At 56.9% G+C, this 25597-nt stretch overlaps 2 protein-coding genes across 9 annotated transcripts in view; both read right to left on the bottom strand.

Moving 5' to 3' along the window:
- Nucleotides 1–1395: 1395 nt before the first annotated feature.
- SLC35C2 (solute carrier family 35 member C2) lies at nt 1396–14244 on the bottom strand. 5 transcript variants are annotated; one of them, XM_047745820.1, is made up of 11 exons: nt 14115–14160; nt 12883–12993; nt 9568–9942; nt 8788–8938; nt 7854–7917; nt 7084–7156; nt 6369–6537; nt 6203–6286; nt 3591–3766; nt 2369–2498; nt 1396–2067 (listed from the first exon to the last, which is right to left on the bottom strand). In XM_047745820.1, the coding sequence occupies exons 3-11, from the start codon at nt 9685–9687 to the stop codon at nt 1934–1936; spliced, it is 1101 nt and encodes a 366-aa protein (XP_047601776.1). In that variant the 5' UTR covers nt 9688–9942; nt 12883–12993; nt 14115–14160; the 3' UTR covers nt 1396–1933. The 5 variants fall into 5 exon arrangements, with proteins under 5 accessions (XP_047601776.1, XP_047601778.1, XP_047601775.1 ...); XM_047745822.1 differs by having other exon boundaries at nt 12869–12993; nt 14115–14133; XM_047745819.1 differs by lacking the exon at nt 12883–12993 and having other exon boundaries at nt 14115–14244.
- A 1286-nt stretch (nt 14245–15530) lies between these two features.
- ELMO2 (engulfment and cell motility 2) overlaps nt 15531–25597 on the bottom strand; it is a 38491-nt gene continuing 28424 nt past the window's right edge. For all 4 annotated transcript variants that reach the window (XM_047745344.1, XM_047745345.1, XM_047745343.1 and 1 more), the window contains 11 exons: nt 24889–25011; nt 24377–24511; nt 23695–23799; nt 23504–23612; nt 22970–23106; nt 21679–21842; nt 21480–21592; nt 21199–21306; nt 20381–20463; nt 18487–18564; nt 15531–17092 (listed from right to left, as the gene is read on the bottom strand). In XM_047745344.1, coding sequence (XP_047601300.1) covers nt 16892–17092; nt 18487–18564; nt 20381–20463; nt 21199–21306; nt 21480–21592; nt 21679–21842; nt 22970–23106; nt 23504–23612; nt 23695–23799; nt 24377–24511; nt 24889–25011 — 1356 coding nt within the window. In that variant the 3' untranslated portion in view covers nt 15531–16891. The remainder of the gene's footprint in view (nt 17093–18486; nt 18565–20380; nt 20464–21198; nt 21307–21479; nt 21593–21678; nt 21843–22969; nt 23107–23503; nt 23613–23694; nt 23800–24376; nt 24512–24888; nt 25012–25597) is intronic.

The raw sequence follows: 25597 nt of genomic DNA on the forward strand, positions 1-25597 counted from the left end.
ACTCCCCGGGTGGGGAGAGGGCGGACGGTGGGGGGAGCAGACAGGAAGCTCTCATCCACCTGAGCCGGCGCGGGGCTGTGGCAGGCTCTCCCACCCAGGAGCAGCCTCTCCGGCAGAGGTGGGAGGCCCTCGGCCCCTCCTCTCGGCTGGCTGGCCCACGTCATCCGTCATGCGGTGTGGAGTGTGAGCTGCTCTCGTCCTGGCCTCGGAGCCCGCAGAATCCGGTGGGGGCGGGGGGGGGGGCGGCGGAGGGGTCGGCCCAGGTAAGGCCCCACAGCAGGGGAGCTCTCGGAGGGCGACCTCCACTCTCAGAGGGAAGTCTGTCTGCCTTGGGACTGCGGGGGCGGGCGTAGATCTCCTCCCAATTCCTCCTGAGCTCCGAGGCTCTGAGGACCTCAGGCTAAGTCCCGCCCCCTCCGCGGCCTCGGCTTCCCCGCTGGCTCCCTGCCCGCGGGTCCCCAGCCTTCTCGGGGATTTTTTACAGCAGGAGCTGGTAACCCAGCGCCCCGAGCAGACTCCTGGATTGGGAAGTGAGGTGTCCCTCGACAGAGCCACACCCTTTTGTGTCTGTCCGCCTTCCTGCTGTGAGGGCAGAGGGCGACGGAAGACGGGAGCAGACACGGCCCGGACTATCTGGCCGGTTTTACGGAAGTTTGCTGACCTGCTTCTAAAGTGTAACTGTCTTCCTAGGCTTAACGGAGTGTGCTTTTGTGGCTCCGATGTGATTAGAGCAGTCGGTGACAAGCCCCGTCCTGGTCCCCGTCCGAAGACACCACTGTCCTCTTCCCAGGACCCCAGCCTGGACTCTGAGCGCGGCGGCCGGCGGGGGTGGCGCCCGGGGAACCGCGCGGTGCAACGGCGCCACCTGCTGTGGGTGCCTCGAAGCACTTCTGTCTGGAAGTGCTGGGCCTTGGGGAGGGGGCGGCGGGGGTTGGGGGGAGCCGGCCTTTGAAGCAGAGGCCAGTTTTCAAAACCCTGGCACAGGAGAGCAGGATCTCGCCCAGCCCTCTCGTTTTATAAAGGCTGCAGTGCAGAGGGGGGGTGTGACCGGTCCAAGTCAGGTGAACAGAAATTCTGCTCAGATCCCCGAGGCCCCTAAGCCAGTCCATCTTCGTCTCTTCCACGGGCATGTGCTTGGCACAGGACCTAGCTGTGAATCCTAGTTGTCACTCATGTAGGGTCCTGATTCCATGGTTGTTGAAAGAATTTGCAAAACAAACACATATACATTTAATCTACTATCAATATTGACTCCATCTTCCGAATAACCGAGAAAATTCCCATTCCACAGAGAAAAACACTGGGGTACAGAGAAGTTAAGCAATCTGCTGAAGGTCACACAGCTAGTAAGTGACAGGACTCAAATCTAGAATGGTGGTCTGTTCATACTTTTTCCCTGCCTGCAGTCTGACCAGTCATCTGAAGGCGGCCCCAGGCAGTGAAAGAAGGGGAGAGCAAGGTCCACATCCACCCCCCCCCCCCCAGCCCCCATTCCTCCAGGCAACAGCCAAGTGGCCAGTGGACTGTAAATCCTTTATTTCCAAACTATAAATAGACCTGTACTGAGAAAAGACACACCCCAGACCTGAGGGGAGATGCCAGGCTGCAGCCTTGGCATCTCCCCTTCCCAACTGCTCCGCAGTCTAAACCCGGCCCCTTAGAAACCCGCTCTGCCCCTGGAAATCACCACCTGGGCTGTCAGCGCCCAGCAGGCCGCGGAGACCAGCCCACTCCCTTGGCCAGCAGGGCACATCTGGGCCCTGCTGTGGCCTGACGCTCCCCCCTCTGTTGCACCAGCGACCTGCGGCAGCCCCGCCGTGTGGTCACGTGCTCCCCGAGGCCCAGCCTGGGAGAGTCCCAGGCCCCTGCTCCCAGGCTGCAGTGAGGTGCGAGGCCTGGGAGCAGCCTGGTTCCCCGCCAGTCCCCTGGCTCGTCACTGCTGCCCCTGGGCCACAAAGTACTCCCCCTCCTCCTCGTTGTCATCCTCTTCCGGCCGGCTACTCCGGAGCAGCAGCTCCAGGTCGGGGTGGGAGCCCAGCCCCTTCAAGGGTTTAGGGCTACTGTCACCTGGGGACAGAGAGAAACCAGCTGTAGACCCAACCACAGTTTTCTTGGTGTCCCCCGATGTGCGTGTTGAGTTGCCCAGGTCCCACCTACCCCAACCCACCCCTTGGAGATGACCAGCTTCTGAGTGGGGGGATGGGGGGGAGCCCATGTGGAGATGGCTTGCGGCCCTGGGTGAGTGGAGCCACCTGCCTTTCCTGGCTGGGTGGCTGAGACCCTAGGGCTGGGTCAAGGGGAGATCAGAGGGGCTGAGTCATGAGGGGGAAGCACCAGAAAAGCGGCTTCTGAGTGGGGCTTGGGTTACCTCTGGCGTGGAGGGCTTTGAGAGCCACATGCAGGGAGATGCCCGAGAGGCAGAGTGCGAAGCCCAGCCAGTTCAGGAGGCTGATCTGATCCCCCAGCAGGTGGGCTGCCAGCAGCAGAGTGCAGACTTCCTAAAAGGCAGAGGGGCAGGAAGGGGAAGCGATCAGGAGTTGGCTCCTTTGCAAGGAAGGCAGACAGTGGGGGCACCGGGCACAACCGCAGGGCAGAGCCCGGCCTGCCAGGGCTCCTGGGGACGGGGGCGGCCTGGCCAGCAGGGCAAAATGGGGGCTTCCCTGAGCTCAGAGCACCAGGCCTGCCGGCAGTGCTTTCCTCCCTGGGTGCTACTAAGAGGCAACAAGGGAGGTGCTCTGCACAGCATTCTGTCAGGGTTAGAAGAGGCAAACCAGACCCAAGGCTGGGAGCAGAGTGTCCAGCCTGCGGCCATGTGCATAGGAGGGAAGGACAGCTATGCTTCCAGAAGGCACCCAGACGTGGAGGGTGTGATGCTGCCCGGAGAATGCCGCGTCACCCTGGGCTCCACAGGACACACACTGGCCACAAGGCTCTGCAGACACGGTGATTGCTGGTAGGACTGGTGACATGACTCATTCTGAGAACTGCAGCTCATGCCTCTTCCTAAACCCCTTGGGGAGACGTACGGTTCTGGGTTTAGGCAACACTGCTCTGGCGCCAGTGTCTGTCTCATCAAGGAGAAATCGTACCCCGCCCCCATGGGCCGAGCAGGGCGGTGTGAGGGGTGGCAGGGGAGGGGGATGCCTGAGAGCAGAGGCACATGTGCTGCTGGGCAGCAGTAAAGGCAAAACAGGCAAACAAAGCACTGTCCCTTGCTGTGACCATGGCAGACATCACCAATCAATCACAGACCCCCTTTCCCAATGAGTCTGGATGGGGCTTCTCAACCCACAGCTCCAGGCACTGCCAAACGACCAGGGACCAGAGTGGGCATTCATGGTAACAAGAGAATGCACCCCAGGCCCAGTGGAGTCAGAATCCCAGCTCAGCCACCTGCGGGTGTGTGTCCTCCATCTGGGAACCACCCTGTAGGACTGTGGCCAGGACGGGAGGGAGTTTCAGACAAGAGCACCCTAAGCAGGCTGTTTCGTCTCTGCTGGGATCTGGGGCGCAGGAGCTGGGACAGAAGCTGCTACTGAGCCTGGGGTCTGTGCTATAAGACAGGACTGGGGCCACCCCCACATCTGCACCTTAAAAATGCCAGCAATGGAGAGGGTGAGGCTGGAGGTTCTGGAGACCAGGAGGAACTCAGAGAAGCCCAGACCAAAGGCGAGGATCCCTCCAAGGAAGAGGCTCCCCAGCACCCGCAGGAGCAGCCCAGTGTCCTGGAAGCGGAAGATCTTCTCCGATGTGGACAAATGGAGACCTGAAAGCAAAGGGAGAGAGTGGGAGGCCACGTGCTGGTGTCCCCAGGGAGTGGGAGACCCAGCATGGGGCAGTCACTCCCCACCCCGGCCCCACTCGCTGCAGCCCTGAGGAGGGGGATGGCAGGTGGAAGAGAACACTGTGCAGACAGCCTTACACCTGGGGACCCAGGGAAGCAGCGATGGCACCCCGAGTGTCCCCGTGCTAGGGTGGAAGGCCTGTCCCCTCCCTCGGTGCTGACCTGCCTGTCTTTGGGAAGGAGCGCAACTTCGAGTGGCCTCTGCAGCTGTGGTAAATAGGGGACCAAAGAGAGGCAGGGTAGCCCATCAAGTGACAACTCTCAGCGCCCTGGGCCCTGAGGCGAACCCTCCCTCTCAATGTTAGGTGGGCCACCTAGCAACAGGACCTCATTTCATCCTCCCAAACCTTCCCCACTTTAATCTGGGTCTTTGCCATCACTCAGCCGTGGGACATGGCTAAGACATGCCCCCTCTCGGGACCGTCCCCTCAGTGATGAAATGAGAGCATTTCAGCCAGACCTGCGTTTCTCAGGCGGTAGAACGTGGGGAATAATTCTCAAGAAGTAAACGCACACACATAAATACAGGACAAAGCCTTGTTCTTGAGACACGCCCATGGACCCCCACACACCAAGTTTGGTGTGGCTTCTAGAGGGTTCCTGGCCCTCCAATACTGTCCCTCCATAGGTCTGTGCAGAAAAGGCCCCGAGAGAGGCACACAGCAGGCACCTGTGGGGGCTGGAGGCGGGCCGAGCACTGAGATTTTTGGAGGGAAGCACCTAAGAAGTGTGGAGTGACAGTCCCTCCCGGGCAAGCAGGCACCCGACGTAGGGCGCCCTGTCTGGTGCTGGGCTCAGCAGCACTGCAAAGGCGGCGGCAAATTGAAGGAAATTCGGGAAAGAGCAACATAAGTGCTGAAGGCGCTTGGGGGATTAATTTACCAGAAAAGATTAAAGGAGCTAAATTCATGCAGCTTTGCTAAGTGACAACTCCCAGGGCTTTTGGCTGAGGGGGTGCAGGGATGGGGAAAGATGTCCGTGGCCAGGACGGGAGGGGGCTTGCTGGGTGGCACAGGGGGCAGAAGGCGAGGGTGGGGGAGACGGTAACTGGGAGAAAAAGGAGGCTGCAGAGCAGAAGCTTCCTGGACAACGGAACCAGCTGGAGAGTTCGAGATGCTCACTGCTTGAAACTAAAATGGATGTGGGGCAGAAGTCTCTGTAAGGACCCTGAGGACAGAAGGAAGGGACTGGGGGAAGGATAAACAGGGACAAAGACTAATCTTGAAAGCCAGGAGGAAGGAAGGAAGGAGGCCTGCACTCGCAGCCGGGACAGTTCCCCACACCCCCTCTCCTCTTGTCTGGGAAGTGAAGGTGGGCGGGGAGGGTGCCCTACCCAGCCTCCTGCCCCTCGGCCACACACTCCATCCCCCATGCTGCCACCCTCTAAACCTACTGGTACCACTTCCTGGGAGACCCTGCCTGTCTGCCTGTGCCTGGGAAGTCTTTTTGACTTGGCTTTCCACGCTAGGATCCTGAGAGAATTCCTGGCCCTCTGCTCCTTCTAAGAGACAGAACATGTCATGGTTAAGAGGAAGGACTCTGGAACCAGCAGCTGGAACTGAATTCTGGCTCGTTGGGCGGTTATCTTCACTTCTCTCCACCTGTTTCTTTGACCTGCACGACGGACATAATGCTCGTACTGCCACGTGGGGGCTTGGGGGAGCACGTGTAAAATGATCAGGTCAGGGGCGCCCGGGTGGCTCAGGCGGTTCAGTGTCTGCCTTCCGCTCAGGTCATCATCTCGGAGACCCGGGATGGAGCCCCGAGTCGGGCTCCCTGCTCAGTGCAGTCTGCTTCTCCCTTTCCCTCTGCTCGTGTTCTCTCTCAAATAAATAATCTTAAAAAAAAAAAAAAAAAAAAAAAAAAAAGATCAGAACCACCCTGGCATAGCGGTCTGGCTGTACCACGTCCACTATCATTATTGTCTGTTGTCTTTTATATACTTTTTTTTTTAAATAAAGATTTGATTTATTTAACAGAAAGAGAGAGAAAGAGAAAGACAGCACAAGCAGGGGAACAACAGACTGAGGGAGAGGGAGAAGCACGCTTTCTGCCGAGCAAGGAGCCTGATGCAGGGCCCGATTCCAGGACCCTGGGATCATAACTTGAGCCGAAGGCAGACATTCAACCAACTGAGCCGCCCAGGCGCCCCTTACGTACACTTTCTGTGTAAGTATTTATCATGCTGGATTCCAGCCATCTGGTTTAATGTCTGTCCAGCCCTTCGACCAGGCTCCGCCAATGGACGGACAACACCTTTGATCTTTGTAACCTCTGCAGCTACCACAGAGCTGGCCTCAGAGCAGGGAGGGGGATCCGTTGCACCGAGGGGCCCCCAAAATGGACGACCCAACGTACCTTCAAATATGGCAAAGAGAGGGAAGAGCCCCAGAAACATGAGTGGCTGCAGGTGGAACATGGTGTCAATGGGGTTCTGGAGCCCTGTGGGATGAGGATGGGCGTGAGTCGTCAGGCCCGGCCTGGCCTGCCTCCACCCTGCCTGGGGCCCGCGGCCCGCTCTCACCGAGTTCCGCCTTCTGCAGGAGCATCTGGGTGAGGGTCCAGCGGATGCCACCGATGAATGAGGCCCCCAGCACCAAGGCAAAGCCCTCCACGTTGAATTGCGTGGACTTGTAGGTGAACATGAAGAGGCCCCCGGCGATGAGGAGGACCACCAGGACCAGGGCCGCACGCTAGCAGGGCGGGGAACGGCGGCCACTGACTGCAGGGTCCTGAGTTTCTCAACCCTGGAGCCTGGGCCCAGGGGCTATGCTGGCTGATCTGGGACAAGAAACCCTTCTCCCCCGTGACCTCTGGGGTCCCAGCCAGCACCCTCCCATTCATGTAGGCAGGACTGACATTCCGTGGACATGTACCCAGCATCCCTACTTAAACTTCCGGAGTAATTTCCTACAGCTGTTCTAGGCTCCCAGGAGGTCCCCCCGTACTCTGGCCCTGGCAAATAAGGGGCAACTGCCTCCAGGACCCGCCTGCGCCTGACCCCTATCCTTGAACCCTTTCTCTTTCTGTCATTCTTTTGGTCATTACACCTGCCATGCCAGCTGCTAAGTAATCTCAGCAGTGGCCTGTCCTAGGTCCTTCCTCAGCGACAGGAGTTATTGCCAGCTGGGCTGGCCTCGTCTCCTCTGTCACATACAGTTGACAAGCCACTGCTCAGACACCCCTTTTAGTCTTAGCATCTGTGGAGGTAGGAGGGACCAGGGGAGCTGGGGCCTCACCAGCTCCTCCAGCTTGAAGATCAGGGAGAAGATCAAGATGAAGAGGACGGCGGAAGACTTGGTCATGGTGTACCTGCGAGGACAAATTACCCACAATGCACTGCCAGGGCCCAGGGCCCCGGGCCCAGAGCTGCCACCAGGACAGGAACCCACGAACTGTGCTGGAAAGGTGGGAGGCTGTGGGGACCCCTGACTTCCCTGAGGGCAACTGGCTCTGCTCAGGGCAGCTGAGCAATCTGAGTACAAAAGACCAAAGGCCTGAGTCATCCGGCTGATACGTGACCTTTCATTGGCAGCAATCTCTGACGAAGGGGCCTCTGACTGTCGCCAGAGAGAAGAGGCTCCAGGTCAACCCTGAGCTCACCACGTCCTCTTACTTACCTGCTCCTCTGTGGGGACTGGGATCAGGAAGGAGGAAAAGAGAAGGCGGGACTGTGCACCCTGAACTACAAGGTCAGCGATGAGAAACAGCTGTTACACCTGCCCTCTGTGGGGGTCAGTGCCCTTCCTCCCTGGCATGACTGGCACCGCTCTGAGCGCCTGGCACCCCACAGCCACCGGGCACGCAAGCACAGCAACCCTCGGAGCCCATCGACTGCTGGGAGGGCTGCGGGCTACCAGCGTGGAGCTGAGCAGGGGCTGCTCCGGGGGTGGTGGCAGAGCCAGCCCACAGGCCCCACAGGCCGGGGTAGGGGGTGTGGACAGGGTCAGACAGGGCGCCTGAGCCTGGCGCTGGGGACAGGGGGCTGGGAGGGCGTGCTGGGACTCACAGCGAGACGGTGATGTAGAGGAAGCTCCAGTTGGACAAGCCCACATCAAGCGCCGTTGCCAGTGCTGTGGAGACACAGGTGCCCACCGGACATGTAGCCAGGGTGGGCCGGCAAGGGCAAGACAGTTGTTAGACACTTCCACGGCGCCCCCAAGTGCCCCCTGCTCTGCCCTGAACACCCTGGCTTTTTCTGGGGCCTTTGGGCCTTCCTTTCATAGCAACTGAAGGCTTAACTCCTGGCCAAAAAGAGGGAGGGGTGCTGCTCCAGCAGTAGGGCTGATGGGCAGGGCAGGGCGGGGCCTGCTAAGTACTGTGACTGTCCCCAGAGGAAGGGTATTAATCCCTCACGTCTTGTCATCCCTTCTGTGCAACTGGTCAGAGCAGCTTCTCCTCCACCCGGTGGAAGGCACACTCCTCATGGAGGACCTGGTCCTCCAGGATCTGTCCCTGCCACCCTCTCTTGCCTCCCACTTCTCACCAGCACGGCAGTTCCCGGCATCCCAAGACGCCTTCGGTCCCCCTGCAGACCTGCACAGGCACTAACCCTCGGCCATTTCAGCCCATGCTCTGGGAAGCCCTCCCCACCTGGGCCCGGGTTCGTTCCCCTCCTCTGTGCTCCGAGGCGCCCCTCATTGTCCCACGAGCAAGGTGAGGGCAGGTGTGGGCTTGGAGCGCCTGGTCAAGGCCAGTTCTGCATCCGGGGCTTTTCCCGGTGTGTGTGAAGCATGCGTGTGGTGTGTATGTGTAGGGGGGCCTGGGGAGGACATGAGAGGCAGAAGTAGGACTGGGGGGAGGCAGGCTGAGAGGAGTGAAGGGGGTGGTGGAGAGGGCCTTCTCTCCATGCCACCAAGGCTCTGTTTGTTCTCAGCCCACAGCTTTCCAAACGACACTGCCCCCAGCCTCCATGCACCCAGGACCGTCCCAGGGCCACGAACCTGTGGGAGCCACTCTCCTGAGGTAGTCTGTCCAGCTCAGCACCACACGGGCCCTGTGGCTGGAGCACTGAACCAGGGCCCTGGACAGGGCGGAGAACAGGAAGATCACGGCCAGGTGCAGCATCGTCATGAAGAGTGGGAAGTGGAAGCTCTAGGAGCCCAAAGCACAGACAGCCCGGCGTGGTTTACAGCCCCCCGCCCCACTCGGCCAGGCCAGCAGCAGTGGCGCAGGCCACGGGGTTCACTAGGGCTCTACAGCGGCCAAAGAGCTTCCCCCCGCCCCACCCCGCCCCGCCCCCCGCCCCGGGTCAGCAATCACTTGGGATGAGACTCGTAGTTCCAATACTGGAGATCATGCTGAGAGCCAGTGGCAGACCAGGGGTCCACTGTGCCCCGGTGCTGTCTCCACCACTTCCCGGGGCCCATCAGCCTCCCGCTCCGGCCCCTGGGTCACAGCCAGCGCTGGCCAGTGCGGCTGGACCGGTTATTCAAACCCCGAAGTCCTTCTCTACCAGTCGATAACCAGTTGCTGCATTCATCCCAAGTGACCCTAGCTCCTCCTTGGTGTCTCCCCCTTTCCCAATTTCCCTTCGACCCACCCATCTGAGGGGAACCCCTGGCGTGGCAGGGCTCTAGGGCCCCGTCCCATCACGAGGGTGACTGGCTTCCAGTCTCATCAGCTGAAGCCTGTGCCAGCCGGTGCTAACTATTCGGCAATGCTGGGGCCCTGGCTGCAGCCCCTTCCCAGCCGGCCCCCTGTGCTGCGAGGCCTCCCATTACCTTCGTCAGCCACTTGTTGTAGAAGGTGATGCCGATGGAGAAGCAGTAGTAGAGGAGGACCAGCCCCAGAGTCAAGAGTGCTTTCCACACAAAGGCCACGTCGAGGCCCCACCGCCCCATCCGGGGAAGCTGCAGCTCCCAGGCTCCGGGTTTGGGGGAGCAGGCGCCCCTCTGGAACACCGTGGCGGGAAGAGCTGGCCGAGCTGGGCCGTGACTGTCAACAAGGGCTCCTGGCTGGAGGTGTCCTCTTCACCTCCATGATTCAGAATCATCTGCGGAGCCCCAGGCAGAGGCCTCATCCGAGGGGCTGGTGGCCTGAGCCAACGCTCTCCATAACTGAGTGGCCTCAGGGCTCACGTGTCCCCAGGTCAGAGGCTAGAGGAATGGACAGGAAGCTCGGGTGGCTGGGCAGAGCGAGGGTCCACCCCACCCCTGCCTGCAGGGAGGGGGCCAAAGTGGACCCAGCAGGGGCCAGGAAGGGGTGCGGGCCCAGCATGGGCTCACAGAGCTCTAGTCGCGTTCACTCTGTTGCCTCAAGCTGTTCTCCATGAATTGCCGCCAAAGTGACCTTTTAAAAACGTAAATCTGATCATGTCAGATCAGATGTCAGCCCTGCAGTGCTTCCCGTGCTCCTCTGATAAAGACCGAAAGCCTCCTTGTCAGCTCCGCCATCCTGACCCGTCCCCCCGCTGGCCTCTCCAGCCTCGGCTCCGGGCTCTCCGTGCCCATCCCACCGGCTGCCTGGGCCCCCCAGACACACAGGCTCTCTCCTCCCGCCCGAAGGAAGGGATGTGCCGCCCACCCCCCATTTCCTCTCAGCTGACGCTGCTCAACTTCAGCTCTACGGTCGTCTCCTCAGGGACTACCCCACCTCGATGGGCTGCTCCCAGGCTCCCCACCTTCCCTGCGGTGGAGGTGCGCAGGGCAGGCTGCTCTGAGTGGTGTCTGTCCCCTGGGAGGCTGAGCCCCAGGAAGACGGGAGCGCGGTGCTCCCGGCAGTCTTGCGCTCACTGGGCACACTGAGTTGGCCATCTGGGTCTATGACTCAGTGCAAGGGAGGGGCACTTGGTTTTCAGGGAACTGATCTGATCTTTAAGGCATTAAAAATGGACCAGGAAACCAATACCTTCCCTTCCCTTAGGCTCTAAGGACTGCTCCCCCAGAGGCGGGGCCTGCTTTACAGTCTTGCCTAACTAAACCGCTCCCGGTCCATCCATCTAGGCAGCCCTAATTAGGGTCTAGAGCACACAGGCTCTGAGACCAGGCTGACCCAGGTGCACAGTTATCCCACCTGCCACTTCATGTGTGTGTCCCTTCCGTCTCTGTCTCCTCCTCTGTGACGTAAGCAACCTGTTGTGATGCCACCTCCTGGAAGCCTTCCGAGAACCATCTGACCAGGCATACCCTACTTTCCCCACCCCGTCCTTTCTGAAGGGAGTCTTTCATCCAGCTCTGTACACTGGAAGCTGGGTTATCACTGCCCTTCCCAGAGGCAAACTGGGAGCTAGCATAAGGTTTTGTTGGAGGGATATGGTAGGGCTACGATTCTCTTGAGGGGAATTTTGGAAACCTGTGGGGGTGTTTTTAGGGGAACTCTCCTAGCTTTTAGTGATATGGGGGGGGGTCTAAGAGAGTGACAGTCCACAAAACTGAGAATTGCACCACATCTTTTGTAACTTTGATAATCCACGTAGATATAAGACTTACTTATAATTACCTGAACCCTGGACCCAATTTTTTTTTTTTTAAGTAGATTCTGTCCCCAGCATGGGGCTCGAACTCACAACCCTGAGACCAAGAGTCGTGTGCTCTATGGACTGAGCCAGCCAGGCACCCCAAGAACCCAGCTGTTTTACCTGATGAAGTTTTTCCATGGTTCTATCATGCACTGCAATTTCCAAGAGTATGTCTGCCATGGACATGTTTTTCATAGAACTGGTTTTGAGAACGAGTTTGGAGAAACCACACCATCTGCAGCAGTGGCCCAGCAGCACGGCTGTGGTGCTTGCACTGTGGCTAGCGCGATCCCTGTGGCCCCGCAGGTGGGGGAAGCACGGGCTGCTTCACTGTGGCTTCTAGCATCCTTGCCTTTCCCTATACCCGGGTTTTTCAATCTTGGCATTATTGATACTCGGGGCCAGATCATTCTTCGTGCGTTGTGGGATGTCTAGGAGCGACCTGATCTCTACCTACTAGAGATGCCGAGAGCAGCCCCTCCTCCTAATCCCAAGTTGGCACAAAAAAAAAATGTCCCCAGACATGGCCGAATGCCATGGGGGGGGGCAAAAGCGCTCCCTGCTAAGAATGACTGCCTACGCCACAGAGGCAACCACAGGGCCTTCCACCTGCCAGCACCTGATCCCCGTGGTTCCCACCCAAGGCAGGGCAGTCTGTACTTTTCTGTGAGTCAACTCGTCATATACTCTGCCTTTGGTGCAGTTTCTGCTCCAACATGGCAATCTGTGCCAATCCCCCCCCCAAAACCTCCTGTTCAAATCCCACCCTTCCTTCAGTCAGTCCAGGTCCCCTACCTCTAGAAAGTTCCTCTGATTACCTCAGCCCACAGGGAGCACTGGCTCCAAATTAACAACACTCATTCTCCTATTGTCACCTAACCCCAAACACAAAATCAGACCTCAGCTAGAAGGGCTCTTGGAAATCATCTAGCCATTTACTCAATGGCCATTTATTAAGCACGACTGTACACCTAGCATGGGAAATAGAGATATGTAACTGATACGGTCCCCACCCTACTTTTATGGTAAGGGAAACCAGGCTTAAAGAGGCAAATGCTCTTTTTCAAATCCCACTTAACAAGAAAGGAATTCCATATTCTGCATTAGTTTCCCCAGAGGGCAGCCTAGCTGGGAGCAGCAGCCACATCAGGATGGAGTTGGTGCATAGCCTCCCATAGCACCTGGCCCCCCTCAATCTCCGGGACTTTAACATGGGCAGTGCTATTTAGTGCTACAAGTGTGAGCTTGGGATGAGAAAGACCTGGGATCCATTCCTGGCTCCTGTATGAACATGGGGACTCTTGCATGTCCTGAACTCTGGACCTCATCATCTGCCTCTTGGGAGGCGAGTCAGTGGCATCTGGTACAGTGCCTGATGGTGGCCTGTGGCAGGGTTTACGTCCTTCCTGGCCCCCTTACAGCAGAACTCCCCCAGGGTCCTCTGCACTACCATCCCTACTCGTTTGCAGCCCAAACTCACTTCAGCCTGCCCCACTGCTCCACTGAGTCCCTACACCTTCCCCTTTGTTCCCCTCTGAGGAGCAAGTCTCTATTTTCATCAGCACCTTACAAAACTGACCACTTCCTCCTACTGGTAAAGCCTCCTGGATGCCACACCACACTCTCCTGCTGTTTCTTCTGCTTTTCTGGACTCCTGGCCTTCTTCAATGGCTCCTCCTTGTCAACCAACCTGTAAAAAGTTGACCCCCTGAGGGATGGTCCCTGGCTTTTCTTCATTTTCCCTTGAGTAATCTCATCCCATCTGAGAGACATTCCAGTGATTTCTAAATTCTTTCCATTAGCCCCACCCTTTTCTGCCAGCTCCCGGCTGGAACCTCCAAGAGTCTACCTGGTAGCTCCACCCAAGATACCTCAAACTGAAGGTGCCCCCAACCTATTCCAAAGTCATTAGTAAATGCCAGCACAATACACCCGGTGACTTAAGCCTAAACCCCCAAATGAATGATGAACTCATCCCTGACCACTCTTTCCTTCCTTCCTCCAATCCTATCCTAGGTCAGTTCCTTCTCACAGATCCCCTGTGGACCAGATGCCTGTCTTCACCTGCTCTCGGCCATCGTCTAAGCCATGGTGATCTCACCTCGGGGCTGCAGTGGTCTCCTAACTGGTGTCCCTGCTTCCTCTTTCCCCGACAGCCCGGAGTGCACACAGAAGCAGCAGAAGGCTCACGCGCCCAAAAGCAGACCACGCCCTCATAGGGCGAATCCCAACACCTGAGCGGGCCCGAGAGGGGGGCCTTCCACCATCTAGCCTCTGCCCGTGTCAGCAACCTTGTTCTCCAGCCACTGCCCCGGAGCCCGCCACGCTGGCCCCTGGCCGTTTGCCAGGGCCATCGAGCCTGCGTCTTTCTTTGCACAGGCCGTTCCCTCTTCCGCGGACCTTTGCTCGGCTGCACCCTCCTCGAGGGCCCGCTCCTCGTCCTCTTGGCACCTCCTACCACCTGACGATGCCCAGTATGCCCACGTGTCTTACTGCGCGCCCCGCACTCCCGCCCCACCGCGGGATGCGGCCTCTCCGCCGCCCGGGCCGCGTCCGCGCAGTTCCGCCCGGCTCAGCACCCGGCCCGTCGCCACGCGCGCAGGCAGCGCCGAGGAAGCGCGCGCGGCAGGCGGCTGGGGAGGGCGAGTGGAGGCCCCGGCCCCTTCACAGCGCGGACACGAAGGCCCGAGAGGGACAGGAACCCGGGCGGGCCCCGGCGCGCAGAGCCCGGCCGGGACCCCACTTTCCCGCCCGGGTTGGCCCTTCCCCGACCGCGGGAGCGCGCGCAAATCCCGCGGCGCGCCCACTCACCTCGGTCGCGGGCGCGCCGGGCCGGATCCTCCCGCCGGAAGTGCGAGGCCGAGCGCCGCCGCGGGTGGGGGCACTTCCGCCCGAAGACGCCGAGGGGCGGGGCGGGGCGGGGCTACGGAGGTCGGCCCGCCCGCACCGTTCTCGGAGACCCTGTGCCGCTTATCGTGCGGTCTTTGCTTGGGTCACCCGCGCTCCATCCGCCTCGCTCTGGCGCCCAGTGCGTGTTGCGGAGGCATGCGCACCCGGGGCAGCCAGAAAATTTGTGAAAGATTTTGTGTGCCTGAAACTTTCTAAGAATTAATTTCAGTAGGTTGAATGGGGGAGTTGGGGGAGTGTCCGGGCAGAGGAAATGAAAAGGAAAGACTGGGGCCTGGCTTAAAGCCCAGTTGTAAGGGGAGTTAGCGAAAGCTGTGGTTGGAAAAGTAGCTATGGGGCAGGTTGCAGTGGTCTGAAATTCAGATCTCACTCCTGTTGCAGGATTAAAAGAGACAGAGCCTGGCACATGAGCCCCCAGGAGGGCAGAGCTGGCTAGGGTTGCAGGAGGCCATTAGGGTTTTTCTTGCCCTCTCTTCCCGGGGCCTCCTGTGCTCTCTTCTAACACTGGCTGCAAACGTGGATCCTTGCAAGTGACTCAACTGGGCTCCCTGGCCACTCTCAACAGAAAGTTCGAGCCCAGAGTGTAGCAGTGCCTTAAGCAAACCACTGCTGCCTCCACCCCCCCCCCCCCCCCCCCCCCCCCCCCCCCGTCCTCTGGCGTGATGCAGGCATTTGTTTATTCATTCAGTACTTACCAAGCACCTACAATGGCACCCATCACTGCCTGAGGTCTTGGCTGTCCTCAGTCCTCAAGGCCTGTACTGCCTGCACTTGCTATGCCTTTTGAAAGAGCTTGTCCTCACCCCGCTTCTCTCTCAGAGGGAAAAGAAAGTATCTATTTTCCATCACCACCCTCATTCAAGCCTCCCAGCTACCAAGGCTGAGTTTTGGAGCAAGAGCCTAAAACACCAGCTGGAAGGCTGGGCACTAAGCACCAGCGACACACAGGGTGAAGAACATGTCTTCTTTGTAAGTCACAAGAACGTGAGCTGTTCCCTGGCTGCGTCCCTGGCAGGGAGAAGAGGGAGGATACATTCATGGGGGTGTACAGTATGCCATTCCCTGCTGTGCCCAGCAAGCCGGAGCAGAAGACACTTTGTCCCAGTGCAACAGTCTGTGAGCATCCTTAACTGTCCAGGTGTGTGTGTGTGTGTGTGTGTGTGTGTGTACGTGCACACACACACATGCACACACCCAGGGAGGGCAAAGTGGTTGAAAGGAGGAAGTCTCCCAGACACGATGAAATGAAGTCTTATCAAGGTGAAAGCTCCCTTGGGCAGAGAGCGAGTACAGAGAAACAGCTGTTTATAGGTACCACAGTTTGTACATGAAAGAGTATTTATTGAAAACATGGTTACTGGCAGGAAGCTCCTGGCTGCTCTCGGGTTACTCTCTTGGCTCACAACTGGAAGTGGAGGATTTTTTGTTTTGTTTTGTTTTTTTTAGAGGGAGCCTCCAATTTTATTTTCCTTCAAACATTCCGTCCTAGGATAGGTAGATCTTATATAAATATATATACACGTTTGTATAAGTATGGCCTCTAGTAAAGAAAATATATAGTACACTCTTCATCGGGCAGTACCTACCATGCCGGGCTACTACGATACTGATTGCCACTGTGTTCACATGTCCAAGGAGAGAGGCTGGGTGCGTGGTTGACATGTGCCACAGCACCAGGGAAGCCCTGTTGGCACTGCTGTGGCCTCAGCTAGCTCCCTGAAATCATGGCCAATGGCAGAAACCACAGCACTGGGATGGGGGGAAGGGAAGGCCAAACTTCCTGAGGTCGGGGAGGCCAAAGGAAAGCAAAGAGGAGGGGACTGCCATTCAGGTTAGGTGAGAGATTTCTCTCTAAGGAAGGAAAAGATAAAAATGTGGGGGGGGGAGTGGACTCTAGTGGCCTCACCAGTTTCGCCCAGGCCTCGTCTGGGCTCTCCCTGCAGAGTTCTTTGAGACTAGAGGGGAGGACTTAGCTCACATGTCTTTGACTTGCCAGGATGAGAGCCTGAGAGCTTGGTAGGGAGAACTTTCCATCCGCCCAGACAAGTGCATGGGCAAGAGAGATCTAGTGGCTCCGGAGACCAGAGATGTTAGAGCCGAGCCTCAGTGGCAGCAGCCTGTTGGCACTGAATGAGGCCGGAGTGAGCCCTCACGAAGGCGATGAAAGCAAGGGCAAGGCATCTACCAAGCAAAGGCCAAGGCCTCTGCTTGGATGTGAGACACAGGCACGGGTCACCCAAAGGCAGTCTCTCTGAGGCTCTCGATATGCCCAAAACATCTGTCCTCTGCAGGCAGCCTTTGCTGGGCTCGCGCTTGCCTACCCGGGGATCCAGCTGACCAGAGAGCAGACTCAGGAAGAAAAGGTGAGTGACTTGTTAACTCCAGCCCAAGCAGTCCCTGGCCCGGAAGGCAGGGGTGCCTGCTGTTCATTCCTCATGCTCTGATCCCAGGCTCCGCGGTGACAGGGAGGGCCAAGCACCCTGCCTTGGTGACTTGTGGCGGCGGGTGGGGACCAAGAGGAAGCTCTGGGTGGTCTGAGGGGAGTCTGAGGAATGGCTGGCATTTACTGGCCACTGTGGTCACTACAGATTCTGTACAAGCAAAAGACAAGGCACCAGTCTGTGGGTGTTTCTTCTGGGCCCCAAATCCCTTCCTGGGCACCGTGGAGTCTGGCTCCAGGCTCAGCCGTAGTGATAGACAAAGTCATAGCTGCTGGGCTCCTTGGGCACTGGCGGTGGGGCTTCGGGAATCTGGATGTTCTCCAGATCCAGGAGCCGCAGCTTCATCTCCATGCTCAGCAGGGTGTCCAAGTCGCTCTTGGTCAGCTCACTGGACATGTCCTTCCCCAGAAGGGCACTGAGGCCGTCAATCCAGATGCAGTACTGTGGGAGCAAGTTGCAAAATGTCACGTGGTGGCCCCTGGTCAGCAAGAGGGCCTGCCAAGGTCCCTTTGCTGAGAGAACTCACCCTAAGTCTCTTTTGACACCAATGAGTAGAGGCAAAGCTGACTGGGGATAATGGCGAAGATAAAATGGGAGGTGACCATTCACTTTCCAAAAAAAGCCCCCCCCAAAACAACCACCTTTGGGCTTTTATGGGGGATTTACATTTAAAGCTTCCTATGATAAGCTAAAATACGATTTTTTAAAAAGATTTTTTGTTTACTTATTTGACAGAGAGAGAGATCACAAGTAGGCAGAGGGGTAGGTAGAGAGAGAGGGGTGGGGGGGGGGAGCAGGCTCCCCGCCGAGCAAAGAGCCCAATGCAAGGCTTGATTCCAGGACCCTCAGGTCATGACCAGAGCCTAAGACAGAAGCCTAACCCACTGAGCCACCCAGGCACCCTATTTTTATTTTTTTTTTAATCCGATTTTTTAAAATGCAACTAATAAATACAGCAAAACGGCACCTGAGTACTGGGGTATCAACTACCCAAAAGTGCCCCGGAAATGAGCAGCGGTGGGAGGGCACATTCCAGATGATAAAAGCAGGACCCAGGGGGTCACTACGGGATCTCAGTTTTGTTTCAGAAGAAGTTTTGAAAAAGAGAAGCCCACCAACGAATGTTAAAATAAGTGCTAGAGGGTCTCATGATAAGGAGGAAAACCGAGAACTGTCGGCCTATCCCTGTCTCAGTCCTGTTCGATCTTTTTCCCTGCCTTTGCTCACCTGTCTCCCCGCCTGCTAGCTCCTCACTTCTCCCCAACAGACCTCCACCGGCGGCTCGGCGCCTGCGAAGCATCTCCTCTTCCAGAAGCCCCATCTCCAGTCCCCTCTGACGCTCCCCGAGCTCAGCAGCCACGTGGGACTCAAGCACAGTTACTCACGTGACCCGGAATAACCTCTAGGGCTGCAGGTACAACTGCGGGCCCCGTGTCAGGAGGACCAGACCCAGCAGCCTCAGAGCCCAGGCCCGACCCTCCACTGCCTGTGCCCAGGAGCCCCGAGGAGGAAGCATCTGCCGGGTTCACTCAGGAAGGTGGCCGTGCTGGAGACTGAAAAGGGGGGAGCATTTTCCCAGTCCAGACAAGTTAGGCTACCCCGTGGTGAACCTGTTTTTCTAATGGCAACTTACGGCTGCTGCTGAAGAGTAACCTGGGGAGCCCAACTCAGGGGGGATGGACCCCAGTCTGGCCGATCCTCGGTGCCAGAAAGCCTTTGTGACACACTGTGGTCCCCTGCCTTTAGGGCGATGTCCCTGTCCTGCCCACTCCTGCCCTCTAGCTAAAGAGTCACAGTAGGGGCTCGGCTGTCCAAAGCGGTACCCCACTGCTCACCTCATACTTGTTGGGTGCGATGAAGTTTAAGGTCTCATCAGGGTCATAGAGGATAGAGAACGCCAACTCCAACACCTCCTGAAAGAGAAAGGGTTTCAGTTCCGTGGAGCAGTGGGGTGGCCTGGGCTCTGCGCACCAAGAGTTTGGCCAAATTCCTGGTCACGTGGCACCGTCACCGAAGGAGCTGGCTCAGATGTGGTATCATCAGGACCCCGGGCACGTGCACAAGTATGGCTGGAGACAAGGTGCGGTGTTAGCGAGCGTTAACTCACCCGTTCCCCACCCGAGTCACGCCCAAGATGTGGACGCTCCTAAAACTGGAAAAAAGTCGTTTCTCAACACTCAAAACCTCGTATCTCAGAGTCCGTGACTATAGATGACCTTCGGCTTGTATGTTGGTGATCAGACTGAAAGCCTTAATGGTTCAGGAACCATGACAACAGTAACAAATTATGACCCAAGCTGAGAGAGTTTGGGCATCAACAACGTAACTGTTAACAACGGGCTGGGACAAATAGCAGTTTGCTTAAATGCACGAGTTCGTGGTAATACTAAACGAAACAAAACAAAACACATACCCAAATCGGTCACTGCTGGATGATACCACAGAACCAACTCACTATTCTGAAAGTACTTTTATAAAAGGAAAGAATCAAGCACTTGTTCTCCTTTCTTATATAAACTGGACCACTGGGAAGCCAAGAGTAGAGGATGGTAGGCTTCTGTTTAGATAAGCAGTTCAGCTCATAAATGAAAAGGAATGACTGCATTAGAACACCACTAGTTTGCAAATCTTAATTTACTCATGGAAGAAACCCTTAGCACCGAGAGTCTGCTAACCTCACAAAAACAGAGACGATCACATCATGTGTCTCTTGATAGAACATAATGCCACCTAGGAAGTTGTCCTGCCCACCCCCCAAAAAGGGGGTCAACCCTGAGCTGGGATCCAGCCTCCCCTTAAATCTCTCCACCAACGTACAGATCTGGGACAGAGGAACAAGTTAAACTGTACCAGGGGAGACAATCAGCACATTTCAGACTCTGAGAAACTACCAAACAAGCAACCCGGTTTCGTCAACTAATAAACTGCAAAGAGGAAAACAAAGACAGAAAAGAGAGAGGGGAACTAAAAACTAATCACAATGTGCATATCCTGTTTGGATTCTGATTCAGTGAACAAAACGGGTATGAGTGTGTGTATGTGTGCATATGTTTACATGTGTGTATACACATAAACATTTATATATTTTTATTTATATTTATTTATTTATTTAAAAGATGTTATTTATTTATTTGACAGAGATCACAAGTAGGCAGAGAGAGAGGAAGAAGCAGGCCTCCCGCTGAGCAGAGAGCCCGATGTGGGGCTCGATCCCAGGACCCTGCGATCATAACCTGAGCTGAAGGCAGAGGCTTAACCTACTGAGCCACCCAGGCACCCCAACATTTATATATTTTTATACAGAAAAAATTAACTTATTTATAAGAATGCAAACGTCTATGGGATATTTGATATTAAATAACAACTTTTTAAATTTCTTTTTAGGTGTGGTAATGGTATTGGGATTATGTTAAGAGTCCTTATCATTTACAGATACATTCTAAATATTTAAGAGGAAATGATATCATACTTGAGATTTTCTTCGGAGTAATAATAAGTGCAGGGGTAGGATGTGCCTGATTGTTGAGGCTGGGTGATGTGTATGTGGGGCTTCTGTTTCTGTGTATGTTCAAAACTGTTCTTAGTAAGACCCACAGGAATAATTTAGAGAGAGAGAGAGAGTGGGGGCGGGAGAGCACACACTTAAACAGCAGCCACCACCGACTGAACCCTCCGGGCATCACCATGACTGTGATAGTGACCCTGACTCCGACCTGCCACTCCACTCACCTTGTTCTGTTTCAGAGCACTCTTCTCTTTCATGTGGGGGCAATCCTTCCCAGTGACAATGGCCTTAATGTCTGCAACAGGAACTGGGAAACGAAGGGAATTAGTCTCTGTAAGATTCATGCTGTGAGGGGGTCTTTGCATAGGTGCTGGGAGGGGAGCTCCAGCCCCCAGACCAAAGGGCTGTGTCAGCTCACAGAGAGTGGCCTTGTGCTAGTTTCTCCTCCACAGTCCCTTCCTGGGGGCCTGGCCTGCTGGGCTGTGTCCAGTCTCACTGGGGGTCAGTTCAGGGCTTTGGCATCATCTCCCCGAGGACCAGGGCCTCAGATGCTCACATCACTTCCACGGCACCATGATGAAGGTGACGATGCCATGAGTGCAAACAGTCAGCCCCCATCCTAAGGGCTTTACGTACATGACTCATTCAATTCTGACGAAGGAGATGTGCCTACTACTCCCATCTTTCACGAGAAACCAAGGCAGAGGTAAGAATTAACTTGCATTAATTAGAATAGCAGAGCGAGGGTTCGCATCCAGGCAGTCCGGCTCCAGAGCCCCCGCTTGTACCACTGCCCTTCAAGACAGTGTTGCAGCCCCCCTGACAATCTACACCCCCATATCCGTCGGGGATCCCACTGACTTCCCCGAGCAGCCCTGTGGGGTAGGCCAGGTAGAGATGACCTCAGACGGACTGAGCAGACAGGTCCAGGGAGACAAGTGGTCCAAGACCAGATAATTGGCTTGAGAGTACCAGGACGGAAACTCAGGCCTCCTGACATCGAGTCCAGCTACTATGATACAGCAATGGAGAATGAACCTACTTTTCTCCTGCAGGGATTCAAACGTCACCTCCCCTTGCGGGTTGTCATCCAAGTCACCATAGTGCAGGACCTTGTGGTTCAGGGCCAAGCGGCAGTACCAGAAACGTTCTGGAACACAAGGCCAGACAAGCAGGTGACCAGGGACAGTTCTGGGAAAGGCCTGGGCACACGAAGGGCAAAAGGATGACATGTTCCCAGGCTGCTCCCCGCCCGGCTCTGTCCGGCAGGGTCTCTCCCCAGTGGGGTGACTCGGACCAGCCTAGTGGCCCAGGTGCCCTCACCTTGCCTCCTGCGGTTCCCGATCTTCCGGAAGCTGCTGCCCTCACAGAGCCGGTTCAGCCGCTGCTGCTTGATCAGCTCCAGGATCTCAGGCTGGATCTTCTCCCTCAGCTCCCTGGGTGGACGCGTACGGGAGCAAAGGGGAGGTGAGGACACGGCAGGGCTGGCGGTGCCATCCCCCTGCCCACACGCAGCACTTACACAATTGGCGGGGACTGGAAGTCATCCTGACTCATCCGCTCGGACTGGCGCAACCGCAGAATCTCAGAGTAGCTCAAGCTACGCAGTTTGCTCTTGAACTGATCCAAAGAGCTGGGTTTGGAGGGCAAAGCTCGAGTGATCTGCTCTCGGACCACCTGCATGACCTGAGCGGGAGGGAAGGAAGCCAGCTGCCTCAGAGCCTCTGCGGACGAGCCAGGCCAGTTCCAGGCAGCCCGGCCCTGCCCTGGCCTTGAAGGGACCCCAGACACCTGCTGGGTGAGCGAGAGTACGGACTCTCAAAGGCACACCTCTTAGGTGGTTCTCAAGGACAAATGCCTGAAAGGGACAAGTGCTTTCTTTCCCAACAATTTCAACTAGTCGGCAGTGTGGTGGAATGAGCACGGGTTTGGGAGTCGGAGAGAAAGGAGCTCAGATCCTGACCCCATCTCTTAATCTGTGCCTTGAGCAAGCCACTCGCCATGTGCAGACCTTCCTCAGCTCGTCTCTGGAGCAAGAGACAGGAAGACTCGTTTTTGGATACACGCTGCCTGCGGGACGGGGAGGTGCTATGTGGGTGCACAGTGCCTGACGCGCGGGAGTGGGTTCAAGAGACGTGCTACTTCCTCTCAAACAACAGTGAAAGAGAAAACGGGCCATCCCACGGCCTGTCCAGCAGCTCTGCGCCCACGCAAGGCAAAGTCTATAGGAGAAAAGACTAGAGGGAGACGTGAGATCATCACTGGGTGGTGGAACTACAGAGAACTTTCTCCTCTTTATACTTGGCAAATTGTTTACAATGAGATGCGTGGCTTTTAGACTGTCAGCTTCCGAGGGCCCTGCAGTGCCCTGCAAAGCGTGGGGACGTGGGTGCGCTGGGAATGACTACCGAGCGGATAGCCAGGATGTGCCTATCCTGCCAGCCCCCTCCTCTCCCTCGTGTTGCCCAGTCCCGGGACCACACCAGGGCCTGACACAGTAAAGCGCTCGGTCAGCCAGCGCCCTTATGGTCAGGCTCAGCCTCCTGCCCTCTCTGGGAGACAGGCGGCCATGGCGGGTACTGGCTCTGCTGGGTCCGCGACAGGCCCAGGGCACCGAGGGGCAGACCCCGGCTCCAGGCTACAGGGGAAGCACAGGCAGAGGGGCCCCAGGTTCTCCAGGGCTGCACCTCGTGACCCAGCGCGGCTGACCACACTGGTTTCCCAGCTCAGAGGCTCCCCAGGCTCGAGCCAGTGGCCCCACACTGTCACGTGACAGCCTCTGCCCATGGGCGTCAGAGCTTGGAGACACGCACCTTGTTGAAGTCCTCGGCTGTTGCCCTCATCTCCTTCCAGGTCTTGTTCAGCAGCTGGATGCAGATCCCGAAGAGCTCCTCGAAGGCGCGGTCGTGGGTGAAGAACATCGGGTGGTAGTCGTTGCGGCCCTCATTGGCTGCGGAGCAGGAGAAGCGGGGCGCGTGAGGTGGGGCACTCACGGGCATCCACGTCCCGAGGAAAAGAAGCAGAGCAAAGCCAGGGCGCGTGAAAAGCGTGGGGCGGGCCCGCCTCTACTTCCTCAGCTTTCTTCTGCCGGCCTGGCTCTGCCCCTGCCCTCTCTCTGGCTAGTCTCTCCTGACTCACGGGGGCGAACCGGCGGAGGCGCGGCTCCTGAACACACCAAATGACCCGCTCGAACCAAGCAGCAGCCAGGAGTCCCATACACAGGGATGAGACGGCTCACCAAGCACAGCAGTCGCCCAGTCCCACTGACCCCTAGCTTTGTAACCTCGAGTCCCCCAGGCTCCGGATTATGGAGCGGCTGAAGGAAGAGGCGGGTGGCGGGGACTTACGCAGTTCCCCAACCTGCAGGATTTCACAGAGCATTTTGGTGAGCTCGATGGCGCTGCGGCCGAAGGGGCACTCGTGTTTGTCCTCCCGGCTGCTGTTCTCCAGGACGATCTGTGGGGGCAGGCGGCGGCAGGGGGTTAGGGAGGCAAGAGATGTGGCAGCAGGGCGGAGCCCACTGTCCCTGAGCCGTTACCCGGATGTAGGTGTCCTGATGGACTTTTGCCAAGTACAGCATGTTGTCCAAGGCCAGCATTCCAGGAGGAGTCTGGGTAAAGTCCATCGCTGGGTTGATATGGTTCTGGGGAAATATAGGAACCGGATTTGAGACTCGGTAGTCACCTGTGTGCAGTGCCACCTGAGGGGATGGCCTACTGCCCTCTCTGTGCCACTGGCTCTCGTGTTACCTCCTCCCTGCCTGCCGTGTCTGAGAGACTGGGAGCTCCTGACTCTGGATGGTGCTGACTCACTCTGTCACCCCAGCGCCCCGCATACTGTACACTGAGTGGGTAGGTGCACATTCAGTGTTCAACTGAATTAACACCATCCTCCAGTGTGTCCTCTCACAAGATGCCCACTTCTGCTTTTCAAATCACCTCGCTCTTTCGGGAGAGGTCCTCTCTTTACCTACGTGACTGACCTCCTGGGCCCTCCAACATATGGATTTGTTCCACAGGGCCAAATGCTACAGGGAAATGTGTGACCTCCCAGCACCAAGGCCAACCAGGTGGCAGGGCCCCTCCAGCTTCTTAGTGTCCTCTATTCCAGGACCACCACGATGCGGGGGGGGGGGGGGTTCTCAGGGCTCTGTGTGAGTGTGACCTCTGACCTCCTGTCAGGGTAGCAGGCTTCCAAGATCCGTACTTTGGGGAACTTACAGTAAATCCCAGCATTTTGTAGTCCTTGGTATACATGGCTTTGCGCTTCTCAGTCCCACTCCCGGGGACACTGGTAGCGTCAGACTCGGCATCAAATGCAATTCTTCTCAGTTCAAATATAATGTCCCTTTGAGCCTGAGAAGTGAAACAGCCAGCCAGGGGGCAAGTCAGCTAAGCCAGGGGGCAAATCAGCTAGCCCAGGGAGGCAAGGAAAAGAGTGAGCAGGTTGGGCTTTCCTGGGTGGGACACTGGGCCCGATCAGTCTCCAAGAAGGCATCACCCCTGCCTTCCTAGGACAGAGGTGGGCTTGGCCCACAGAGTCATGCAGCGGGAAGAGATGGCAGACAGGCAGAGCCGGGTTTCCCAGGGCAACACAGACCCTTTCTGCAGACACAATCAGGCATGCTCTCTGGCGCACAGCAGGTGCCCTGTGTGCAGCCTAATGGTGGAATGCACCACATCAAACGGCATAGGACTTAAGGCAGGAGCCGTCTGTCCCACTGAGCACCTACCTGGTCATTGGGGTCCATCTTGGTCATCATCCTTTCTTCCAGAAGGTTAAAGGTCAGGACTTGCAGGACGTACAGCTGATGGGCCATCTCGGTTTTGATTGGGCGGTTCCCTCGAATCACATGCTGGAAAAAGCAAAGGCAGGGGGCAGAGGGCTGAGCGGGTTTTCTTCTGCTGAAGACTTACATCCATGCTGGTAAAAAAGAAATTATGCTGGGCAGGGAACAGGGTTTCCCTCCCACACATAGAACTTGGGAGGCTTCATGTTCTAGAAGGGATAGAGCATGAAAGGGCTCAATTCAGGCTGAGATGATTCACTGCAGGCCCCAAGGGCACAGTCCCTTTCTCCACACTCCCCTTGGGCAGGGGAAGTGGAACCAAGGGAGGGGCTATGTCCGGTCACGCCAAAGATGAGGAAGGCTACCCGCTATGATTAGGATCCCGGGCTCAGTGCTGGACCTTCCTCCAGGTGGGCACGCAATCCAAGACATCAGACAGTGTGTGAGGAGGACTCCGCTCTGTCCTCCCTTAGAAAAATACAATGTCGTGGATGGCCTCACCAAGTAGAGGCTTTAGGAAAGGCCATTTTCTTGAAATGGTGTAGAGACACTTACACAATGGAGGGTACTTAATGCTTCCTGTCCAGCCCCCAATGCCCCCCCCACGGTCTCTCCTTATCACTCTGCATGTGCTCCCCTCCCTGCGTCCCCT

Source organism: Lutra lutra, chromosome 9, assembly GCF_902655055.1.
Source record: "Lutra lutra chromosome 9, mLutLut1.2, whole genome shotgun sequence".
Classification (NCBI taxonomy): domain Eukaryota; kingdom Metazoa; phylum Chordata; class Mammalia; order Carnivora; family Mustelidae; genus Lutra; species Lutra lutra.

Excerpts from the sequence above, each read along its gene's own strand:
- SLC35C2 (XM_047745819.1), bottom strand. The coding sequence starts at position 9,687 with ATGGGGCGGTGGGGCCTCGACGTGGCCTTTGTGTGGAAAGCACTCTTG. Across the intron at positions 7,157-7,853 it reads CTCTACATCACCGTCTCGCT|GTACACCATGACCAAGTCTT; the intron begins GTGAGTCCCAGC and ends TTGTCCTCGCAG. Across the intron at positions 2,068-2,368 it reads CAAAGCCCTCCACGCCAGAG|GTGACAGTAGCCCTAAACCC; the intron begins GTAACCCAAGCC and ends CTCTGTCCCCAG.